A 22,488-nucleotide genomic window follows, 5' to 3' on the forward strand; every position below is an offset into this window, starting at 1 on the left:
TTTAAACATTTAGTTACTTCACTTTACGTTTTATCATCTGAAAAGTGGATGTAGTATCTGCCTTGTGGCGTTGTTGAGGACTGAGTAGATAGTATATGTGGAAGTGTTTGGTATATAAGAGGAATTAAATAAATTTGGAAATTATGATATAATGTTATTATATCAGCTACATACTGTATTAACTTTTGTCTTACAGATAGTGTGTGTACCATATCAGTGGCGTATAACTATGCTCATCATCGTTCTTGTCAATGCCTTTGTTTCGATTGCAGTAGAGGTAAGTAAGCACTTCACATAATCAGATGGCTACCTTGCTACTTTGTGATTCTTGGTGATTTAATGGTAATACAGGAAAAGGATAGGTAACATTATGGAGATCCACAAAGAGTTTATTTCACTCTAGTTAAATTCATTTAACCTTCTCTTCACACTTTTTCTATGAGCTAATAATAGTCATATTAAGAGATATGAGGGAATTCCCTAGTGGTCCAGTGATTAGGACTCCACGCTTTTACTGTGGAGGACACAGGTTTGATCCCTAGTCAAGGAACTAGGATCCTGCAAGCCACGCAGTGTGGCCCAAAAAAAAGAGAGATATGACTTAGGTACAGTCATAAATAAGCAGTTAGAAATCAAAAATTAGTAATTGAGAGAAGATTGGTGCTCTGGTGGCCTATAAACTGGTAAACCAAGGCTGTGAGCTCAGGGTACCACCTGAGTCCTGTGATGTACAGTGAAGCCTCACATTCAAGGGAGGAGAGGGACAGGGCTGTCTCCATGAAGTATAGTAAACATGAATAGTAAGAAAGTTTACTGAAAATATAAAATGACTGTTATAAACTTACTCAATTGCTGGAACTTCTCCCTTGGTATTTACTTTTAAATTTCCCTAGAAGGAAGAGGTCTTAAAGTACTCTTTGATCCATTGTATACCATCCATTTATTCTTTAGGATTGCCTTTTAGGTCAGCTTTTCTAAAAGGAGATAGCAAGTTCTCATTTGCTGCTTATTAATAAAATTTGGTCTCTTCTCAGTACTACTGTTATAATTCACTCTTAGAGTAGAAGTATATCAAGTGAAGAAGGAGATACAGTTGTGATTTTTAAAAAAAAAAATTTATTTGTGGCCATGCTGGGTCTTTATTGTTGCACGTGGGCTTTGTCTAGTTGTGGTGCATGCGCTTCTGATTGTGATCACTTCTCTTGCTCCAAAGCACAGGTTCTAGAAACCTGCAGGCTTCAGTAGTTGAGCCACATGGGCTTACATCTTCCCAGACCAGGGACTGAACTTGTGTCCTCTGCATTGGCAGACAGTTTCTTAATCACTGGACTACCAGGGAAGTTCCAGCTGTGATTTTTTAAGTTTAGGGTTTCATAGAGTAGGCTTTTGAATTAAAATTAGGTATTTGTGGAAAATATGTATACTTTGGAGATAATAGTTCTAGACTTAGAAATTATGTTTAATTTGTTATCTTTCTAAAAAAAATGACTTGGTATTAAAATTGGGGCCATTGTGGTGGCCTGGTAGTATTATGGTACTGATCTTTTTAGGTTGCCCAGTTTAATGTATTTTTGCTATTTTATGGAAAGCACATCTAAGATAATGTATATTAAAAGCTTTCCTTTTTCTATAGTTTATCTTTTTACGTAAATGTTATTTAAGATAAAATATTTTTGAAAAACAGATTTCTGGGGAATCCTTTCTAATCTCCATTGATTTATTCTTGCTATCAAAAGAATTATTTTTCATCATGCTCACAGTTATATTTAAATATAAATAATTCATTGTTACAAAAATAATTCAGATTATAAAGCATTATTTTAATATGAGAAAGGCCTGAGGATTCATATAAAAGCCATATTCTGCAGAAAATTTAGAGATCCCATTTTGCCAAGAATTTTGTGATGATTTATATTTGTTACAAAAGTCCTGTTGTTATTCTTTATCCTTTTTCAATATTAACTGAAATTCTCTGTGTGAAAACCAAATCATGTTTTTCACTAATGTTTCTGCATCGTGAGAGCTTTTTAAAATGTGTGCATTAATAAAGAATGATGTAGTTGTTTTTAATGCTTAACTCACTGGACTGTCTCTCAGAATTTCTTCCTTGACATGGTCCTTTGGAAAGTTGTGTTCAGTCGAGACAAACAAGGAGAATATCGCTTCACCACCACACAGCCATCACAGGTTGGAAATCAGCCCTTACTCAATTCTTCACATCAGTTGTGTACTCTGCATTGTGCAGGATGGTATTCTGTTGTGTGTTACTCAACCTTTCCCTCTGTGCCTGGTATTTCATTTTTTTGTAAGACATCCTAGAAAATTCATGGCAAGCATTTGTTACAGATGTTTTAGGACTTCAGAAATTTCAAAATCTCTTTTCCATTCCAATCTCTTTCATGTCAGTGTGTGAAGGTCTTGTCCACAGTGGTAAGAGTTAATTTTCTCATTTCTATGTGGCTTTCATTTTGTTTCTGGTTTTTATAAAGAGTCCCATTAGAAGCTAAATGATATTGATGTAAATTAAGTTATGAAATGGAGATTGTTTCTTCATGGATCAGTGTTCAAAAGTCAAAATTTTGAGGAATCATTTGTGATTGCTTGTTAGTTACTGTACCTTAATTTTGGGTTTCCCCAGTCTCTCATCATTCAGAAAAATTTTCAGAGATAGTGCTCATTTTTATGCAAACCATGGTTTAGGAGTTTTTATTGTTTTTGTGGTAAAAAGGAAAGAGAAACAGAAGAATAAAACCAATTTTTTTTTGGTGTTAGGATGTTGAAATTCTTGATAGAAAATATAGGTTAGTCTTATTTTTTAAACCAGTACCATTGAATCACAGCACTGAGCCAGCTTACTGAGTGCAGAGAACTTGACAGCATAAAGCCTCACTCCCTCATTTTGTCCATTGCTGTTTGTAGGTACAGTTTATACACATGAGTTCTAAACCTGTCACTCATTCCAAGCCACACAGATGTTTTCCAAATTCAAGAGGATTCCCTGGCATGGGTCACTCACTTATTTTCAGTCTTCTTTTACCTGAGCAGCTGTGTTCTGAGCTTTGCTGTGGTAATTCATTAGGCTTGATGCCTAGCAGAGTATCACAGGATCACTTTATAAGAGGTCCTATAGAGCACCATTTCCTCTTCTCATGGTGGATGATGAGTAGGGATAGTTTTTGTAATGAAGTGATGAGTCTGGAATCTGCTTTCGCTTCTTTGTCTCAATACAGTGTAATACCCAGTTGTCCCCAGTAGTGTGACCAGAGCTGTATTAGAGACTCAGGTCCTGAGCAAGACCTCCTCTGTCCTGGTTACCTCACTGCATTACTTCAGAGGGTTAAGTCTGGGTCATATCATCAGTCCTCATATAAAATGTCTGTACTGTCAAAGCCTTGGCCCAGGAAAACATTTCTGTTGAGTTTTTAGTTTTTCCAAAGAAATCTCCAACTAAACAGGAAATGCAGATTCTGAAAAGGAACTATACCCTGATTAAGTCAAAAGTGGGCATCACAAAGCTCCTTTAAACCAACTGGAAAGCCCTCCTCACTTTTCAATCAAAATTAAGTGGCAGAAAATCCTGTCATTTGTTATATCTGTTTTCTAAAAATTTATAAGTAAGTATGTGTCCTCATTGTTTTTAGGAGTTTGTGCCTCTCGTGTGAAGCTGGGCCTCTGAAGTGCTGTGGGGGAGTGGAGGTAGAAGAGTGGTCTAGAGCAGGCGGCTGCAGCAGCACATGTTTACCAGTTCTGAGCATCATTGAGTAGACAAGAATTTTGGCCTTCATTATCTAGGGTCATGATTTAAGGAAGCATTTTTAAAATTACTGGCTTTAGTAGAGAGAGTTCTTAGAAACTCTTAGCACAGAATGCTGTGCTTTCATCTTCTGACACTTCCGTTTGTAGCTTACTCTCACTGTTCGTATTTGTGACCCTCGGAGACCCATCAGTTAGATTACTGTAAGACTCAGTCAGGAATAATGCCACCCCCCCACACACAAATCCTTCCAATCTTAAGGTATTTCTAACTTTGGTTAATACATAAAGAGCATTCAGTCAGCTTGCCATGGTTATGCAGCTTACGAGAGTGGCAGAGCTGGGAGTTGAAGCCAGGGTTTCCAATTTCAAGAGGAATGTCTTTTCCACTATGCCACACTGCCTCACATTATGGGGCCATAGAGATACAAACTAACATAACAGTCAAGGGACAAAATGGAGACCAGCAATAGCTACTGTTTCAATACCTACTTTTTATGGTAGACACTGGGAGGTATTTTGTATAAATTCTCTCTAATTGTTACAGTCACCTAAGAGATTAAGATAGATTAAAGATATCCCTATCTTCACAGGTGAGGAAATGGTGTTAGAACTGGAATTAAAATTCAGTTTTATCTGGGTCCAGGACCATAATATTCCTGTAACAGAAAGGCTCCAGAGGCTTGAAAATTCTTGAAAAACCAAATAAACTTTTAGGTGTCATTTTATTTAATAGTAGATGTTTTAGATATGTTTTTTTGTTTTGCCCACTGAACATTCATGCAGCTAACCTAATTTAGATACAGGTAAGGTTTTTATATAATCATTTTTTCCCATATTTTTTATTATTAATAAAATATTAGTAAGTTTTTTTCTTATTAACGCTCAGTGACCTCAGTAAATATCCGTTGAATCAAATTGAATCAAATGGTTAAATAAACCATTTGTAAATAATCAAAGTTAAAACTTTTAGGTAACTAAGTATCTTTTTTCCTACAATGATCTTTAGTAGCCCCAGATATTAATACTTATTCTCGGACCAAAAAGAAAAAGCAAAGAAAGGAAAAACGATTCTTGAAATGGCAGTGATTTTTCAAGCAAGGACATTGACAAAATGTCTGAGCTCCACCCTTCATCTGCTGAATGAGAAGTATTCGGTGGAGGACCCCATCACCTGTGGTTTACATGCAGCTTTACCCGTGTTTGAGAAGATCTGTGCTGCATATTCTCTTTTAAAGAAGCGTTTGTGTGTATCCTGTGTCTGATAAACCGAGGCTGCTTAGTGCTGGATGTAAAACTAAAGGCATTAATATCAGGTATTTAGATAATGCCTGAGAATTTGTCCTGATTTTGTTTTCCTTTTAGAGGGAAAAAAATCCAGATGTCAGCCGTAGTCTTTATGCCGCTTAGGATACTATTTGATACTTAGGATACTATTTTATTTAGAAAGAATGCTAATTCTGATTGTTTTATATTCAGGATTGGTTTGAAAAAAGACTTACATGAATACCACAGTACCATTACAACATTTTCCCTGTAGCATAGCTTTATATTTTACTTTCTACCCCTGAAAACATTTCCTACAAGATACTGCTAGGAGTAAGCTGGCATTGGGGTTCTGGAATGAGCAGCTTGGACTAGTCTTCTAAAAAGCAGGAGAGTTTTAACTTTTTGAAAGTTCTTTGTGGTTTCTCTGCTGAGCTGCAGTAGCTGCTTTCCCTTCTCTCAGGGATGCTGCTGCTGCTGCTAAGTCACTTCAGTCATGTCCGACTCTGTGCGACCCCATAGACGGAAGCCCACCAGGCTCCCCCATCCCTGGGATTCTCCAGGCAAGAACACTGGAGTGGGTTGCCATTTCCTTCTCCAGTGTGTGAAAGTGAAAAGTGAAAGTGAAGTCGCTCAGTCGTGTCCGACTAGTAGCGACCCCATGGACTGCAGCCCACCAGGCTCCCCTGTCCATGCAATTTTCTAGGCAAGAGTACTGGAGTGGCTTGCTATTGCCTTCTCCGTCTCTCAGGGATACACTCGGTTATTTAACCTTTCCTTTCAGCAGCAAGTCACAGGATCCTGTTCCCGGGGCTCCTGTGTTCTGCCTCAGGGACTTGGCCTTATGTTTAGGGAGGCCTGGTGCACACTCTTAGCCCCGGGATGCAGCTCTTCCCTCTCCTTGCACAGTGCTTGCCTTTGCCCTCTTGCCACTGTCTTCTCTCCCTTGATTTAGTTCTCATTTCGGCATGCCTGTAGCACCTTTTATTTTCTCTCCCAATGAATTACCTTGTTTGAGGATGTCTGTGGTATGCTTGTGTTTGTAAACTAACAAGTCTATGCTTGCTTATGGTGTATTTTTGTGTATAATGTTTAGGGGAGATGAGGGTTCAAGAACAAAATATGAATCTAATGTGGAGGGGGGATCCCTAGTGTTCCATGGGACTTAATTTATTAGAACAAGTGTATGCTGCTTTTAATAGGGACATGGGGATTTTTTTTAAAAAACATACACTTTAATGTAAAAAGAGTACTATTCCATTGTGATTCTGTTTGCAGTGGAATTTGTTTAAAATGTTATTGCTTGCCTTACTTTACTGGTGGGGAATGATGGATGTAATTTAATTTGTGTGTGTGTGTATCTTACATTTGAATATACCTGGCTGTGACTTTCCTTAATTCAGCCTGTTACGCATTGCTTTCAGCCTAGCTGGCTCATCTGGGCAACAATGCCTATGTTTCTGGTCCCCGTGTCTTCTTTTTTTTAAAGTCACCTTCCTTCACCATTCACCCTTGTCTGTGATCCTTTAACCATGTCATTTGCTGTAAAGTAAAAAGTGACAGCTTTCACATTGATTTAGGAACAGTGATTTTTTTTCTTTCTGCAGTTAGATTGAAGAATTTGAACAAATCTTGGGGAAAAGATAGGTCCAAGTGGTGAACCATAATTTTAGATTAAATATTAAGGTATGTCGTGCATATGCCTGTACTGGAAAGGAATTATTTGTTCTTTGGATCACCTGAAGAATCCTCTGTCTAGTCTCTTCTGTATTCTAAAGCAGATGTTTTCCTGTGGATTTCCTTTAAGGTGATAATAACTCTGTTTTTAGCTATGATATAGAGGCTACTAGATAAATAATCCTCAAACCTATATCCCCACTAACCCATCGCACCACTAATTTAGTATAGCTTACTTGTGACAGGTCACAGTTTTTGCCGTTAAACTCTTGGTAACGGTGCAGCTTGCTGTGTTTTGTCGACAGAGTAAACTAGAAGGCCTTTAAAAGCACATCGTTACGGTGTCTGTATATTTCACGGGGTTGCAAAGAGTCAGACACAACTGAGCAGCTTTCAGTTCTTTCGTGGTGTCTTATGTTCGTGGCGCTCTGCCGCGTGCCCATCCCCAGTTTTGAAGGAGGAGAGAGTAAAAGTATGAAGAAATTTTAAAAAGATTTTCATTTTAAAGTAGTTTTGCTGTTCTCCATTGGCCAACTGAGAAACCTGTGTTTCAGGATCTGTTACATCAAATTTGTCTTTCTCGATCATGAAGGTATTTTGAGAGTTAACATTAGAATGTCTTTGTCAGTTACGTTGTGTTCCACATATTCAGGTGATCCTTGAATATGACAAGGATTAGGGTCGCTGACCCTCCCTGCAGCCAAAAATCTGCCATGATTTATATAATTTATAATTTATAGAATGCCCAGATAATGAGGTTCCTCCATATCTTCAGATTCACCCAATCATGGATCATGTAGTACTATACTGTTTACTGAAAAAATCCACATGTAAGTGGACCTGCGCAGGTTCAAACCTATGTTGCTCAAGGGTCATCTTTACTTCAGTTGAGATTACACCTGGGTTATATGTTGATGGCAAAACAAAACAACCTAGGGTTTACATTTTCTTTGTAGAAGAAACAGTCAGAGTAAGAACTGACTGTTCTTCTGAGATGAATGTAACTACAGATCTCAGTATAGTCATTTGGTTTTATTTCCAGTTTCAATTAAGACAAATCATGAGGACCTGTATTGAATTTACATTTTTTTGTACAGTAACCGGGAACTCTGCTTTCTTGTTCTCTGAGAACTATCCAAGATCACATTCAGTAAAAACATTAGGCTTGATCAGAAGGATTTCTGTGACAGCGGAGCTTTTCATGGTGAAATAACACGAAGAAATAGTGCTTGCTTTACACCTCTCTTTCCAGCTGTGGAGCACCGAGGGGAAACCATCATTATAGAATAAATTTGTTTTTTTATGTTACTGAGACTGTGCTTTTAAAAGAAGTGATAGACATTAAACATGATCTCAGCTCTGATTTTGACCTAACAATATTTAAATAATACTTTGAAAGGTGACACTAACACCAGCAGTGGTATCTTTACACCGTTTTCTTCCAAAAATGATCAGGTGGCTAAGTTGCTAGAAGCAATAGCACCAAAAGATAGTTTGGGGCTTTCATATAATATTAACAATTTTTTCTCTTTTTGAATAGTTTAAAGTTATTCTCAATGTATGTTTTATGTAATGGGATCATAGGCTCCAGATATACAAGTTATTTTTAAAATGTGTATGCATACAAGAGGAGATAGGAACATAGAATTAAATAAAATGAAGTAAATTACCTAGATAATTTTAAAAATATACTCTTAAAGAAATAATGTTCCTAATTAATTGAAAGCTGACTTAAGTGTATTTTTTTTTCATGTATTTCTTGTGCTCAGAAGTCATTTCCTCTTATTTTTCTGTGCTGATGAACTATGCTTTAACAAAATCGTTAAAAACAGCAGCTCTTAATTTACTGGGTGTCCCTTTTTTTTGCTTATGTTTTTAGGAGTCACTGGATTGGTGGGGGAAATGCTGCTTGTCTTGGGCCCTGAACTGTAGGAAGAAGATGCCAAAGGCCAAGTACATGTATCTGGCTCAGGAGCTCTTGGTTGACCCGGAATGGCCACCAAAACCTCAAACAACAACAGAAGCTAAAGCTTTAGTAAAGGAGAATGGGTCATGTCAGATCATCACCATAACCTAGCAGTGAGTCAGTCTCAGTGGTATTCTGGTAGCAGTATTGAGGAGAGTGTAAATGCAGGACTTCATCGATCCTGTGCGTCAGAATGGCACCCTTTCAACTTGTACCCCTCCCATTATAGTAGCTGATTTGAGAGCTTTTTTAAAAAAAGAAAGAAATTGGCCTGCCAGTTAAATAATTAATTATCTATAAAGTCCTATACCTTCATTCAGTAACTCTAAATATTGTATTTCCAGAACTTGCTTCCTTGTTACCCTCAGTGATACTCTATATGGTAGAGAAGAAAGTTGGTATCTGAAAGGTGTTTAGATATTATTTTCTGAGACTTTATTAGTTTATGCCTTTAAATTTATTTTCACAGCCCCTGTTTTAGAAAAAGTCATCATTTATATACAGTCCCTAAATTTGTGATTGATAAATAAAATGGGTGTTAATTAGCCTCCAATGAAAATAGGTAAAAAGCGTGTTTTCATTTGATTTCAGTGTTTCTCCCAGAGAAAACTTTGTATACATACACCAGTTCCCTTTGATAGCCTAGAGTTAGGAGTGAGTTTAGGGTATTGCTTATAGAACAACTCAGGTAATTTCCATTTATGGTTTTATATTTTCTGTACAGACTGCCTGGGTTTTATTTTTCTATCAGCAAGGTGCTTCACTGCCTTCTTGAGATGTCCCTCAAAGCTGTTAAGTGCATCTTGGGCTACATCTGGTGTCAGTAGTGTAATTTGCTTTAGTTATATGTTGTTAAATATTTTTCAGTAGGAAGAAAGCTTATTTCTTTTGTCAGTAGATGTAGATCTATCTTTCTAATGTCCCCTCATACCTGTTTTTCCCCCCTCTCAGGTTTTATTTTAAATGCCTTTTTATTTTCATTTACGTCTCTTATTACCTAAAGACATAGGATAACTGTCTTTTGGTTTTTTGTGTTTTAGTTTTGGAGTTAGAATTTTCTCTCTTAAAAATTTAAAGGTTTGATGTAGGTCTCTCCTGTCAATAATGAGGCTTATAAAATGAGCGGCTTTGAATGCTATTTTTTCAAACCAGTATGAACCTGGTGAGTTTGTTCTATGCCATTAGGTGGCGCCAGAGGTCAGAGTGTACCTATTTTGGATTCGGTGTTCGCAAATGAACATATTGGGTTGTGGAAATTTCTGGGAGAAAAAAAATGAAGTTCAAGAAAAAAAACATTCATTGAGCCAAAAGAAATGTGGAACATGTTTTTCACCTTTCTGTTTTTCCTGGTTAGCATTTAAATTCTAAACAAAATTAAGGTGATTTAAAAATGTCTTTATAGGTGAGATCCAGTAGTTTGGCAAAGCCCAGAGTTCTGATAAACAGGAAACTGATACTGCTGTAAAGTAGCTACTAAACTACTAAGACTGTATGATCTGATCCTCTGTTCTCCCTTGACCAGTAGCATGCTTGTGCTTTCTGCTTCTAGCTGATCATTATCTTCCTGATAGGTATTTACCGATTTGATCACATGTTACCCAGAACTGTAGAACCACATGGTTCTCATTTTTTATGCTGCAGAGACCTGATGATGTTTGGTAACTGTAGAAAAATGTAAGTTACACTCAGGATCACTGTTACTGCTATGGCCACTGATGATTCTTACAAAAATACAATCAAAGTTTTCCATCAAAAAGTATGATACTATATTAATACACATTAGATGATAAGAACAGTTGTTCCATGAATGATTCTATGAAGCTATGCATCTTAGACCTCTTGAGCTGTGAATTAGCACTTTTTTCTATAGTTACTCTTTTAATCATTTTATAATTTCCACATTCAATTCTCTTTCAATACGTATGAGTGTATCCTTTGATTTAAATACTGAAGCATATAATTAATTGCTAAGTAGCAGCTTAAAATCCAATTATTAGATTGTATTTAACATCCTTAAGAGCATGATAATAAAAGAGCTATATTTTTGACACCCTCCCCCCTTTTTTAACTTTTAGATTTTATAAGGGTTTTATATCACATCTTCCCCTATTGTTTTCAGAGGAATGAGGTTTTTAGATAGGTAGACAAAGCATTTGTAGGAGGTTAGATTTGAATATAGACAAAGTGGGTTGTTCAGGTTGTTATTTGATGGCTTCCAGAATGTGATTTGAAGAATGTCTGTGAGTCCAGGTGTGGGTCCTGCTCAGTGCCATAGATAGAGTCCTCCTCTCTCTGTCGGTCACCATTACATAGTAATTTCGATTCTGAATTTCACATTAAATTATTTGAGTGTATACAGATCTAAATTTTAAAATCTGTACATATATTATTTTGATGTATTAAGATTAATAAATATTGCTGATTTAAATTTTATTTATGCATATACTTAAAGGACAGAAATGTCCAGAAAAGTAATTGTTAAATAATATGTAACTTTTTAACTTTTTAAATAAATAACAAGATTTTTAATGTGTGTCTCCCTCAGGGTTGTTTAAAGTTTTTTTTTTTTTCCCTCCCTCAAATATAAATAGTGGTAACTATATGTTTTGTAACTTTTAGCACCAACTGCTGTAAAGCGATGCTGCAAAATAATGCTTGAATAAAAAGTGGCTAAGCCAACAATAAAATAAAAACTTTTTATATTAGTTTTGTAATCCCTACATTGGAAAGTTTTCCAAATTCTACTTGCATTTAAATAAAACTGTTGCAGTTTTTACTATTTATTTTGTTTCCCATGTTTAAGAAAATAACTGCACAGTTTCAAAGGCATGGAAAATTATATCAGTGTTTATGTACTCTGTTCCCAAAATGGCTATGGATCCAGTGTCCAGAGAAGAGCAGAATTCCAGCTTTAGAAAACATTCTAAGATTTCACGCATGCAGTTTTGCCATATCTGAAAATAGACTTTTGTATATTTATGGTGGGAGGTGGTTGGGAACTTTTAACAAAATGTTAATTTTTGTACAGTCTGGGCATTTACACATTTTTAATGCATTAAGATTTGGTAATTATGTGCACATTAAATTAATAGTTACTTTCTGTTATGATTTGTGAATTCCCTAAGACTTTGGATTTTTTTAAGTAACTTTATATCAGAAATGATACTGCATCTTTATATTTTTAAAATTGTATTGCTGCTCAAGAATGGTACCCTGATGTCAAAAAGGCATACATTCAAATTGTACATTCAGCACTGTAAATAACCTTATGAATTTTTTTTTTGATTGAAGCTGATCAAAATAAAGATTTAAATGAATGATATTTCTTTTTTTCTGTGTCTTTATATACATCTGTTTGCTCTTCAGTTACATGAATACTGCCTGCTCTGGATTTATTTTCCTGCTTAATATTTCCCCTGTTTCTTTAACTTTTAATTTTTTAAGAAAACAATGCAGCTTTCCACATGTCACATGTCTGTGACCAAGCCCATGGTAACCCATCAGCAGAGGCATTGTAGAGCCAATGTTAGTATCAGGAGATCTGAGGGAAATGATGAAATAGAAGACCAGGCACTCAGAATTTACTAATAGTTAGGAAGATCAAACTAAAAGCTAATGCCGTGTAAGCCATGGTAAGCTTGAGGTGAAGTGGCACCCATGAATGTGAAAGGAGCATTCCATGGAGTGGGAAACCTTGGAACTAACTACTGACCATAGGAATCCCAAGAGGCAGGATATGCCTGGCCTTGTGTTTGGGTAGGAGGGCTTTCCTCGTGTCACAGGTTCTGCAGGAGCTGTGTGTCTGCTGCGAGCCATGTGGATGGTCGCCTGGTGTAAGACCTAGTCTGAGCCCAAGTTCCTTCCGTTCAGTGTGGGTTGATCCCGTCCCTTGCACCACAGCCTGCTGGTGATGGTAAGTTGTGCTTGTCTCTCCATCCTCTTCCCCCTCCATCAATTCCAGGTGCCTTACTCTGGTGTATACTGCAGGAGAGGACAGAGGGAGTCCTAGGAGTTTGAATGAGATGTCCCCATGCCAAGTTGGGGTTGTGGTTACTCTCCAAGCAGAGAGAGATGCCTGCTGTGCCCTGGCCTTGGAATCTTCCTCCTCATGGAGGAAGAAAAGCATATCTCATTCGGGTGGATAACCTGCTTTTGAATGGCCAAATCCTGTAAGCCAGGGTTCTGTGACTTGGATCCGGAAGCTGCCACTTAGGACAGCAGGTTCCTGACTTGTTTCATGGATTCAAAATCCAAAGGACTGGAAACACTGGTGTAGTCATTACTTCAGTGCTCAAAGTTCTCAGTAGCTCATCAGTTTGTCCATTGAATGGACTCAGTGTTCCTCCACTGTCTGCAACTTCTGTGCCCAGTGTTCCCTCCTTGGGTGATTATAATGTCCTCTCTTCAAAATAAAACTTGGAGGTAATTCTTGGAAATCTTCCTGGGGAAATAGGCCAAGGAACCTTCTCCTGAGTTCGACTCAAAGTTGTACTTTGGTCCACAGCACCTCTTCCAGGGCTGGCTCCTGGCATTTGACGGGCAAGGGGCCTTTCACTTGGCGTGGCCATGTATGTGCATGACTGACTTCCTGCTGGGGAGCTGGTTTGACCTCTGGAGTTGCTTCCCTTGATTTGAGTGGGAAGACAGGCCTCCCACAACTCCTGGCTTAGGCAGTGGCTTTCCCTGTGGTTTAGGACTAGATGCCTTAGAAGGTATCTTCAGTCAGTTTAGCATTTAATGGGCTTTGCCTGCATTTGGCTACATTGAAGACTGAATAGGTTTCAATTCCTTTTCTGTTACACCTGCCAGTGTCGGTTTGGGGGACTTTTTTCCCCAACCAGAATAAAAGACCATTTCTGTAGTACCACTCCAGTCAATAATTCCAGAAGTTAATGTTTATTCTTCTGCAGTTCAGCCACTGGCTTTCCCCAGTATTTTTAAATACCTATGTTCTTTCCTTTTTTTCTCAAATGCCATTTTCCCTTCTGAATTACTTTATATTTGCATTAAAATTTTTTAACAGTGACATTAAGCACATTTGATAAAATTTCAACCTCACAGGTATGTAAGGAAGTTGCCTTTTTCCTAATTTCTCTCTCAAAGGGGGAATACTAAAGTTTCTTGGGTGTATTCTAGAAAAAATAATATATATGCTCATGTTTTTAAAAATCCTACACGTTTGTGTAGAACCCCATGTTACATGCTACACAGCCCTTGTTTTATGTCATTCAGTGTATTTTAGAAAGTTACGTCAGTAGTTGCAGCTCAAATCCATTCTTTTCAAAGTCTGCAAGGCATCCTATTGCATGGGTGTACTATAATTTAAATGAATACTTCCCTATTGATGGCCATTTAGGCTTTTTTTTCTATTACAATCCTGCAAATAAATTTTTGTGTACATGTCTTAATGAGCATTTCCATAGCATGTATTTTTAGCAATGGAACTATTGGACAAAGAATTATGTATATTTAAAATTTGGCTGATTAAATTATGTATATTTTAAATTTGGCTGATAAAATTATGTATATTTCAAATTTGGCTGATACAAAGTTTTCCTCCCCAAATTCTGCTACTCTTTATATTCCCACCAATGTATGAGAATGTCTACTTCTTCACACTTGATAAAACGCTGGGTATTTTCAGGCTTTATATTTCAGTGTGGTGTTGGCACAGGGATTATCAAATAGCCCAGAACACAGACCACACATTCATCCAGTGGTGATCTGTGACACTGCTGACATTGTAGCTCTGAGGGAAGAAAGGATATATATATAGAACAACTGATCTACTGGAAAAAAATAAAACTGTACCTACATCATACACAAAAATCAATTCTAGATGGAATAAAGACCTAAATGCAAAGGACAATATTCTAAAATGTAGTAAGTTATTATAGGAGAATTTTTTTGGTTTGCGAGAAGACGAATTATTTTGATAGACACAAATCATAAATATTAATAACTGCCTATATTAAGACTTCAGTTCAATAAAAGACATAAAGGAGGTGAAAAGGCAAAGCATATATTAGATGAAGATATCTGCAACAAACACTTATAATCCACAAAGGATTAATATTCAGAATATATAAAGAATGCCTACAATTCAGTTTTTAAAAGACATTTTTCCATATAGAAAAATGATCAGAAGAACCCAAATTTCTCAGACGATTGGCCCTTAAAAAATATGAAAAATGCTCAAGTTTGTCGTTCAGTAGGAAAATGAAAAACTAAAACCACACTCTTTCATATGAATGGCAAAAATTAAAACTAAAAAAAAATTTCAAGGCATGGGTAGAGATGAAGCACAGGACCTGTCATACATGGTAGGTGACAACATATATTGGTATATTTCAAAGCAGTTGGACATTCCTATGTTCAGTTGAACATGTGGACACCCTCAACCCAGCAAGGCCATTAGGGAACATACTTGAAAATATTTTTAAAAAGTGAGTGGCACACTTGAGAATGTCCTTAACCTTATTATTCTTAAAAGGGGCAGAGGGGAACCTGAGTAGAATTGGAGTGAAGGCAATGGCAAGCCACTCCAGTACTCTTGCCTAGATAATCCCATGGATGGAGGAGCCTGGTAGGCTGCAGTCCGTGGGGTCGCTAAGGGTCAGACACGACTGAGCAACTTCCCTTTCACTTTTCACTTTCATGCATTGGAGAAGGAAATGGCAACCCACTCCAGTGTTCTTTCCTGGAGAATCCCAGGGAAGGGGGAGCCTGGTGGGCTTCCGTCTATGGGGTCGCACAGAGTCAGACACGACTGAAGTGACTTAGCAGCAGCAGCAGATAAAGGAAGGTCCCAAGGAAGTGTAGACCAACCAGGGATATATGGCTGCTGCAATGATCCTTCTGTGTGACACTAGACACATATCACCAGGTCATACTGTGCCATTTATGAATAAACTGCACCCCTCCTGCTCATCTTTCGGCTTTGGCAGCAGGACTTGGGTTACATACAGTCTCTTTCAAAGTTTGAAGATAGTTGTCATTTTTTGTCATTAAAAAACCAGAATATGCCCTCTGCGATAGGGCTATTTCCATGACTTTTGTTCTGGGAAAGTCTTTATCTTCAGGATGCAAAGATACTCCTCTCTTCCTTTGGAAAGTGCCAAATCACATGCAAAGCTCTAAACCATTCAGTTGCTTTGGGGTGCAGCACCATTTCAGGTAAGGCCAAATATTCTAAAAATTAAGTGTGGGTAACTGGAGGGCTTGGCTAGTCTGTACGAATAACAAGTAAAATTTAGTACAAGATGTGCTTTATTTGAAATTACACGTGGGAAACATTGTTTTGGCAGATTAGTATTACTGTGTGTATTTCACGGATAATTCAGTGCCTTGAGTACTAATTTTTAATTAAGCATCTTAGAAGTAATAGTTCCTTATTTATGGCACAATCAGAAATACTTTCAAATTCTAGCTCTGTGACCCTGGTTAAGTTACTTAACCTTTCTGTGCCTTCAGTTGTATCATCCTTTAATTGCGGATAACCTAACTCACATGGCTCAGACTTCAGTGAGTCCACCTGCAATGCGGGAGATCTGTGTTGGATCCCTGGGTAGGGAAGATCCCCTGGAGAAGGGACCAGCTATCCACTCCAGTATTCTTGCTGGGAGAATTCCATGCACAGAGGAGCCTGGCCTGCTACGTTCCTTGGGGTTGCAAAGCGTCAGACACGACTGAGTGACGTTCACTTTCACAGGGTTACTGTAAGGAGTAAATGCATTAATTTAAATACAGTGCTGAGAGCATTGTGGCATAAAGTGATGAAGTACTGTTAACCTACTTGTCTCGGTGTGGCTGAGACTATTCATTATTTTGAGCCGGTCCTGTGTTAGTGGAGTAAGAAGGCACTGCAGACACAGCGTGATAGTGATTAAAAGAATCAGGCAGTGGTTGCTGCTGTTTTAACAGACTTTGCTGTTCGCTTCAGGGCTGCAGGTCATAGGCACTGCTAAACTATAAATAAAAAAAATTTTTAAGGTGAATCCAAAAAATCAATAATAATAAAGAGCAGGGTTATTTTCACAACAGTCTCTGTTCTGTGATACCTCCAAGCTTGATTGTGAGAAAGATTATTTTAGTTAGTTCTTGCTATGTAAAGATTTAAAAGTATTACCTTTTCCATAGCTTGCAAATGCTTTAATTTTACCGATTTGAATTAAGAGTGGAAAATCAGTGAAACAAGAGGATAAGACCTCTGAGTGCGGAATGAATGTCTTTTCACCACCCAGGAAAAATCAGCACTGCTGAGAGGGAGACGTAGCGTGGATCCGGGTAACATTTACAGTCGGTGATAATCCGGGTGAAAGGATCATGCAGGATTACGAGCGTTTGCCCTTTCCCTTGCAGCCCACAGGACTGCCGCGGACGCCGTTTCAGACATGCTGAGGCGCGCTCTGCTGTGCGCGGCGCTCTGGTTCCTGCGCGCGCAGCCCTTTCCCTGCCCCCCGACCTGCAGGTGCGCCTTCCGCGACGCGGCGCAGTGCTCGCGCGGCACGGTGGCCGGCATCGCCGCGCTCGGCCTGCCCACCAACCTCACGCACATCTTGCTTTTCCAAATGGGCCGCGGCACCTTGCAGAACAACAGCTTCAGTGGCATGACCGTCCTGCAGCGCCTGTTGCTGTCCGACAGCCACGTTTCCGCCATTGCCCCGGGCACGTTCAACGACCAGATAAAACTTAAAACCCTGAGGTTATCGCGCAACAAGATCACTCATCTCCCAGGCGCACTGTTGGATAACCTGGTGCTCCTGGAACAGTTGTTTCTGGACGGCAATGAACTAAAGAGCCTTGACGAAAACCTGTTTCAGAAACTGGTTCACCTTCAGGAGCTCTTTCTGAACCAAAACCAACTTGCTTTCCTGCCTGCTAGCCTCTTCACACACCTGGGGAACCTGACATTGTTGGATTTATCGGGAAACAAATTGACCCACCTGCCCGAAGGGTTGTTTGGGGTCCAGGTTAAGCTTGAGAAGCTTCTGCTCCACTCGAACCAGCTCGTCTCTCTGGGGTCGGGGCTGTTGGACAGCCTGCGCGCCCTGACGGAACTGCAGCTTCACACCAATCACCTCCGCTTCATTGCCCCAGGCGCCTTCGACCGGCTGCGAAACCTGAGCTCCTTGACCCTTTCCGGAAACCGCCTCGAGTTCCTGCCCTCAGCCCTCTTTCTTCATTCGCACAATCTGACCTTCCTGACCCTGTTCGAGAACCCGTTGGAGGAACTCCCCAAGGTGCTCTTCGGGGAGATTGGCGGCCTGCGGGAGCTGAGGCTGAAAAGCACCCAGCTGCGGACCCTGCCCGCCGCCGCCTTCCGCAACCTCACTGGCCTGCGCGTCCTGGAGGTGTCGCTGAGCCCGGGGCTGAGTGCGCTCCCGGAGGACGCCTTCCGAGGTCTCGGCGAGCTGCAGGTGCTCGCCCTGAACTCCACAGGCCTGGCCTCCCTCCCCGCCGGCCTGCTCCGCGGCCTCGGCCGGCTGCGCCACGTGTCGCTGCGCCGCAGTCGGCTGCGCGCCTTACCGAGCGCTCTCTTCCGCAACCTCAGCAGCCTGGAGGAGGTCCAGCTCGACCACAACCAGCTGGAGACCCTGCCGGGGGACGCGTTTGAGGCTTTGCCCCGACTGGCGGAGGTCCTGCTGGGACACAATCCCTGGCGCTGCGACTGTGGCCTGGGGCCGTTCCTGGCGTGGCTGCGGCGGCACGCGGGCCTCGTGGGTCGAGCCGAGCCCCCGCGGTGTCACGGGCCCGGGCCGCACGGCGGCCTACTGCTCTGGACCCTGCAGGCCGGCGACCTCGGCTGCCCGCGCCCCGGGAGCCCGCCTCCCCGCCGCCTGGCCGGGGGCTACTCCGAAGGCCCCCCGCAGCCCACCCTGCCCGCCGCCCCTGCCCGCGCTAACTTGGGACCCAAGCGCTCCGAGTCGTGGACCCGGCCGGTGGCTGAGGGCCAAAGTCAGGACCATAGCCTGTTCTGGGGTCTTTATTTTCTGCTTTTAGCCGCGCAGGCCCTAATTACCGGGATCATTGTGTTGGCGATGATTAAACTCGGCAGGCTCTTTCGGAATTTAATCACAGAGCTCTGGTTTGAGGCGATGAGAAAACCTTGCAATTAATTAAAACGTGACCGGAGTATTGTCAGACGCCCCGGGGAGAGCCCAGACCCGCTGGCGCTGTCTTCCTCTCCCTTCTTCCCCCTCTGCCATCCCCTTCCTTGCCTCCCTCTCTCCTCCCCGCTCAGTGGCACCTCTCCCTCTGAGCCCCCGCACCATTTCCAGTGGGAAACCGTGACTGTCTGTTTGCCTGTCTCCCTATCCACAGTGTGCTCCTGGCAGCGCGGACTGCGACGGCCCCTCCCCGTGCCCACTGTCGGCGGTGGGTGGGTGGGGTGACGCAGGGGGTCTCTGCACTGTGAAGTGAGGGTGGCTGCAAAGGAGACAGCCAACTCCAGGCCAGGGCCTGCCTCCTGCCCCTGGTGGATGTCTGGCAAATGTTTGCGAAATGAATAAATAGAATGCGTGGGATCCGGCGATGGACAGAAGATGGGTTGCTCTCTTTCCCTTTGTCTGAAAAGCAGAACTCTTTCACAGTTCTTTTCGTCCCGTTTTTTCTCACTTTACGTATGTCTGACCTGTGGGATTTGGGGGAAAGCGCTGAACTCCATCCACGCAAGAGTGTGGATAGGCTTGTGTGACTGATGATGGCTGAGAGACAGGAGACAACCCAGCCCTCCCTCCAGGAGCTCGGTACCCAGCGCGGTGCGGGCTGAGTGCGAGGAGCTGGAGAAGGGCGGGCACCAGGCCGGTGGGCCCAGGGTGGGGGGAGGAGCGGGGACGTTCCAGGGGCTCTCAGTGTGATGCTGGGAGATGCTGTTGATCCCGACTGTCCCTGGCTGCTGCGTGCCCGCGGGAGCCCTGCCCTGCTTGTTCACCTGATCTGTGAGTTCCTCCTTGATTCCTGCAAGGGTGAAGTCTGTCATTTCGACACTGGGTTGGTTTTCATTTCCTGGAACTAAACGCTACCTCATTTCATAAGCATTTACGGGACACCTGACAGTGACAGGTGTTCATGAATGTAATGATAAGCTTGGGTTCTAGTTTATTATGCTCAGATCACGTTCTCATTTATTCCAATGGAAGGCAGTAAAACCCTCCTTTCTTTAATTGGGTGTCTGCTTGGGAGAAGCAGTGGTTAAAGCACGGGCTGGAGAAGAGTCAGAAACCGGTGGGTTGGGAATCCCAGCTCCACCTACTAACTGCATAGGTCTGTGGGCAACACCCCTGAAATCTCCAAGCCTTGGTTTCCTCATCCCTGGAAAGGGATAAACAGTACCTGCCTCTTAGAGTTGTAAGAACTAAAGACAAGCTTCTGATGACTTAGCCCAGTGCCCTGCATAGAGTAAATGCTCAATAAATGGTAGCTCTTATTATTAAAAGGCAAGCAATTATTACTGCTGTCATAATTTTAAAAGAGCTTTGAGCTGGTAGGTTTTTTTCCCCCTCTTGTATTTAAAGGTGAGACCAAACATCCTGGAATGGGTGACTACATTCAAGTTAGTCTGTCTTCACTTGTGGGTGGTCTCAGCCCTGTGTGGTCAGGCTCCCTGCTCAGGGTCCAGAGAAATAGATCCTCCAACAACCACCACTGGGTATGGAGCAGGAAGAGCTGGCGGTTCCTGGCATTTGTAGGTGCACTTCATTTTCAAGATCAAGTTCAGATGTCTCCTCCTGGTGAAGTCTTCCTGACTGCCCTGGCAGACTAAAAGTGTTCCCTTCTGTGTGCCCACCTCCCAGGCTGTCAGGCATTGGGCATGCTCCCCATTCCATTTGGAATGCTCACCTTGCACTCTAGGGGAATGTGTGTGTGTGTGTGTGTGTGTGTGTGCGCGCGCGCGCGCGCCTCCTTATTTATTTCCACTCCTCCACACTTTGAAACTACCTACAGCATAAAACTCAAACTTTTTTTTTTGATGACTATGGACTCTAGTCCTAACCACCATGCTTTCTTGCAAGGATGAAATAAGCCAGGCCAATGCATATGGGGCTCAATAGAAGTTGGCTATTACGGCGATTTACTCATTTAGAGCACAGCATGTTCCAGCATGTCTCAATGCCTTTGCATACATTTATTTATTCAGTAATTGTTTATTGACTACCTCCTCTGTACCAGGCACTCTTCTAAGTGGAAGGATAAAGAAGCAAATAAAAATAGCAAATAAAACAAAATGTTTACATTTTGGTGTCCCCTTCAACTAAAACATCTCCCGCAAGCTCCTGGTCATTATCTTCAAACATTCAGAAACGTGTGGAGAACATCTTTGGACACCTTAACCAGCTGTGTCAAATCTTTACACTTTGCTTTATTTGCTTCAAATGTTTTTTTAACCAAATAAAATGCAGCAGATAAATTTGAAGGCTCATGTCTCCGTCTTTCCCCTGTTCTCATTCCTCTCCTTAGAGGTAACCGCATTAATAGATCGAATCTTTCACATCCCTAGGTGTCTTTTTATACTCTTACTATATGTGCCAACAACTCTCTAAGCAAGTGGAATCCTTTGGCTACTTTCAAGATTGTATATAAATGCTACTTTGCATATAGTATTAAAATTTTTTCCTGGGCACACATTTTTGAGATTTATCCACATGAAGTATTTGGCTCTAGTTCATTTTAATAGCTACATAATAGTGGATGAATATACCACAACTTATCTGTTCTCTTGTTGGTGGACATTTACTCCCAGTGTTTTTTTCTTTTCTTTTTATGTCCCATTACTCTACAATTTCACCAACTCTCAATAACGTCAAAATTTTAAATTTCTGTCTATCTGAAAAGTACGAAATGATATCTCATAGCTGTTTTATATTTCCCTGATAACTAGTGAACTTGAACTTATTTTTAAATGTTTATTGAGTGTTTAGATCCTTCTTTGAATTATCTGTGCATATACGTCAACCAATTCATGATAGGACATTTTGTCTTTTCATTATTACTGATTTGTAAGAACTGTGTACATATCCTGGACACTAATGTTCTATAAATTATATGCTTTGCAAGTATCTTTTTTCAGTATGTGACTTCCTTAAAAAATAATTTTATTTATTTATCTGGCTGTTCCAGGTCTTTATTGCTGTGTGAGCTTTTCCCGAGTTGCAGAGATCAGGGGCTACTTTTTGTTGTGGTGCTTGGGCTTCTCTTTGCAGTGGCTTCTCTTGTGGAGCATGGGCTTTAGAGCACAGATTCAGTAGTTGTGGTGCATGGGCTTAGTTCATCCACGGCAAGTGGGATCTTCCTGGACCAGGGATCAAACCTGTATCTTCCCCACTGGCAGGTGGATTCTTTACCACTGAGCCACCAGGACTGAAGCAATTTAGCACTCATAGACTTTTGTTTTATGGATACCGTCTCTTGAATTTCTCTTAGGATACTAGAGTTTAAAATTTTGTAGTTTATAAAAATTTTTTTTATTTTATATTGGGGTATAGCCAGTTGACAAACAACGTTGTGATAGTTTCAGGTGAACGGGAAAGGGACTCAGCCATACATATACATATGTTCATTCCGCCAAACTCCCCTTCCCATCCAGGCTGCCACATGAGCAGAGTTCCACGTGCTATACAGTAGATCCTTGTTGGTTACCCAAAATTTTGAGGTTTTAAAGGCTTCCTTTCTGAGCTGTATCTATTTTCTCTGGGGTTTGTTTTTTGCTTCCCTTAAGTGCTTGGTTATTGGCTCATACTTGAAAAGTGAGGCAATAAAAATCACCGACTCTGAGAGCTTTGTGCACATGGGCAAGCTTCATGTTAAGGGTTCTGGAGTAGCAGGCT

General features: G+C 40.9%; 2 protein-coding genes and 1 long non-coding RNA gene across 11 annotated transcripts in view; 2 read left to right on the forward strand and 1 right to left on the reverse strand.

Annotated features, from left to right (window-relative positions):
* The window catches only part of ATP13A3 (ATPase 13A3), a 79,949-nt gene extending 67,965 nt beyond the window's left edge, over positions 1–11,984 (forward strand). For 6 of the 7 annotated variants that reach the window (XM_055407561.2, XM_055407551.2, XM_055407579.2 and 3 more), the window contains 3 exons: positions 197–277; positions 2,098–2,187; positions 8,576–11,984. In XM_055407561.2, coding sequence (XP_055263536.1) covers positions 197–277; positions 2,098–2,187; positions 8,576–8,773 — 369 coding nt within the window. In that variant the 3' untranslated portion in view covers positions 8,774–11,984. The remainder of the gene's footprint in view (positions 1–196; positions 278–2,097; positions 2,188–8,575) is intronic. The other variant, XM_055407587.2, reaches the window with a different exon arrangement.
* LOC148778774 (uncharacterized) overlaps positions 1–17,747 on the reverse strand; it is a 63,687-nt gene extending 45,940 nt beyond the window's left edge. For both annotated transcript variants that reach the window (XR_016037871.1, XR_016037872.1), the window contains exons 1-3: positions 17,608–17,747; positions 16,458–16,630; positions 16,172–16,378 (exon numbers count right to left, since the gene is read on the reverse strand). This is a non-coding gene — a long non-coding RNA (uncharacterized LOC148778774). The remainder of the gene's footprint in view (positions 1–16,171; positions 16,379–16,457; positions 16,631–17,607) is intronic.
* Positions 15,220–21,720, forward strand: GP5 (glycoprotein V platelet). Of its 2 annotated transcripts, none has more exons than XM_055407616.2 (2): positions 15,220–15,838; positions 17,024–21,720. In XM_055407616.2, the coding sequence occupies exon 2, from the start codon at positions 17,056–17,058 to the stop codon at positions 18,778–18,780; it is 1,725 nt and encodes a 574-aa protein (XP_055263591.2). In that variant the 5' UTR covers positions 15,220–15,838; positions 17,024–17,055; the 3' UTR covers positions 18,781–21,720. The 2 variants fall into 2 exon arrangements, with proteins under 2 accessions (XP_055263591.2, XP_088694197.1); XM_088838071.1 differs by lacking the exon at positions 15,220–15,838 and adding an exon at positions 16,241–16,380.
* The last annotated feature ends 768 nt before the right edge of the window (positions 21,721–22,488 follow it).

Source organism: Moschus berezovskii, chromosome 1 (genome assembly GCF_049115385.1).
Source record: "Moschus berezovskii isolate FMDL1 chromosome 1, NW_MosBer_1.0, whole genome shotgun sequence".
In the NCBI taxonomy this organism is placed as follows: Eukaryota; Metazoa; Chordata; class Mammalia; order Artiodactyla; family Moschidae; genus Moschus; species Moschus berezovskii.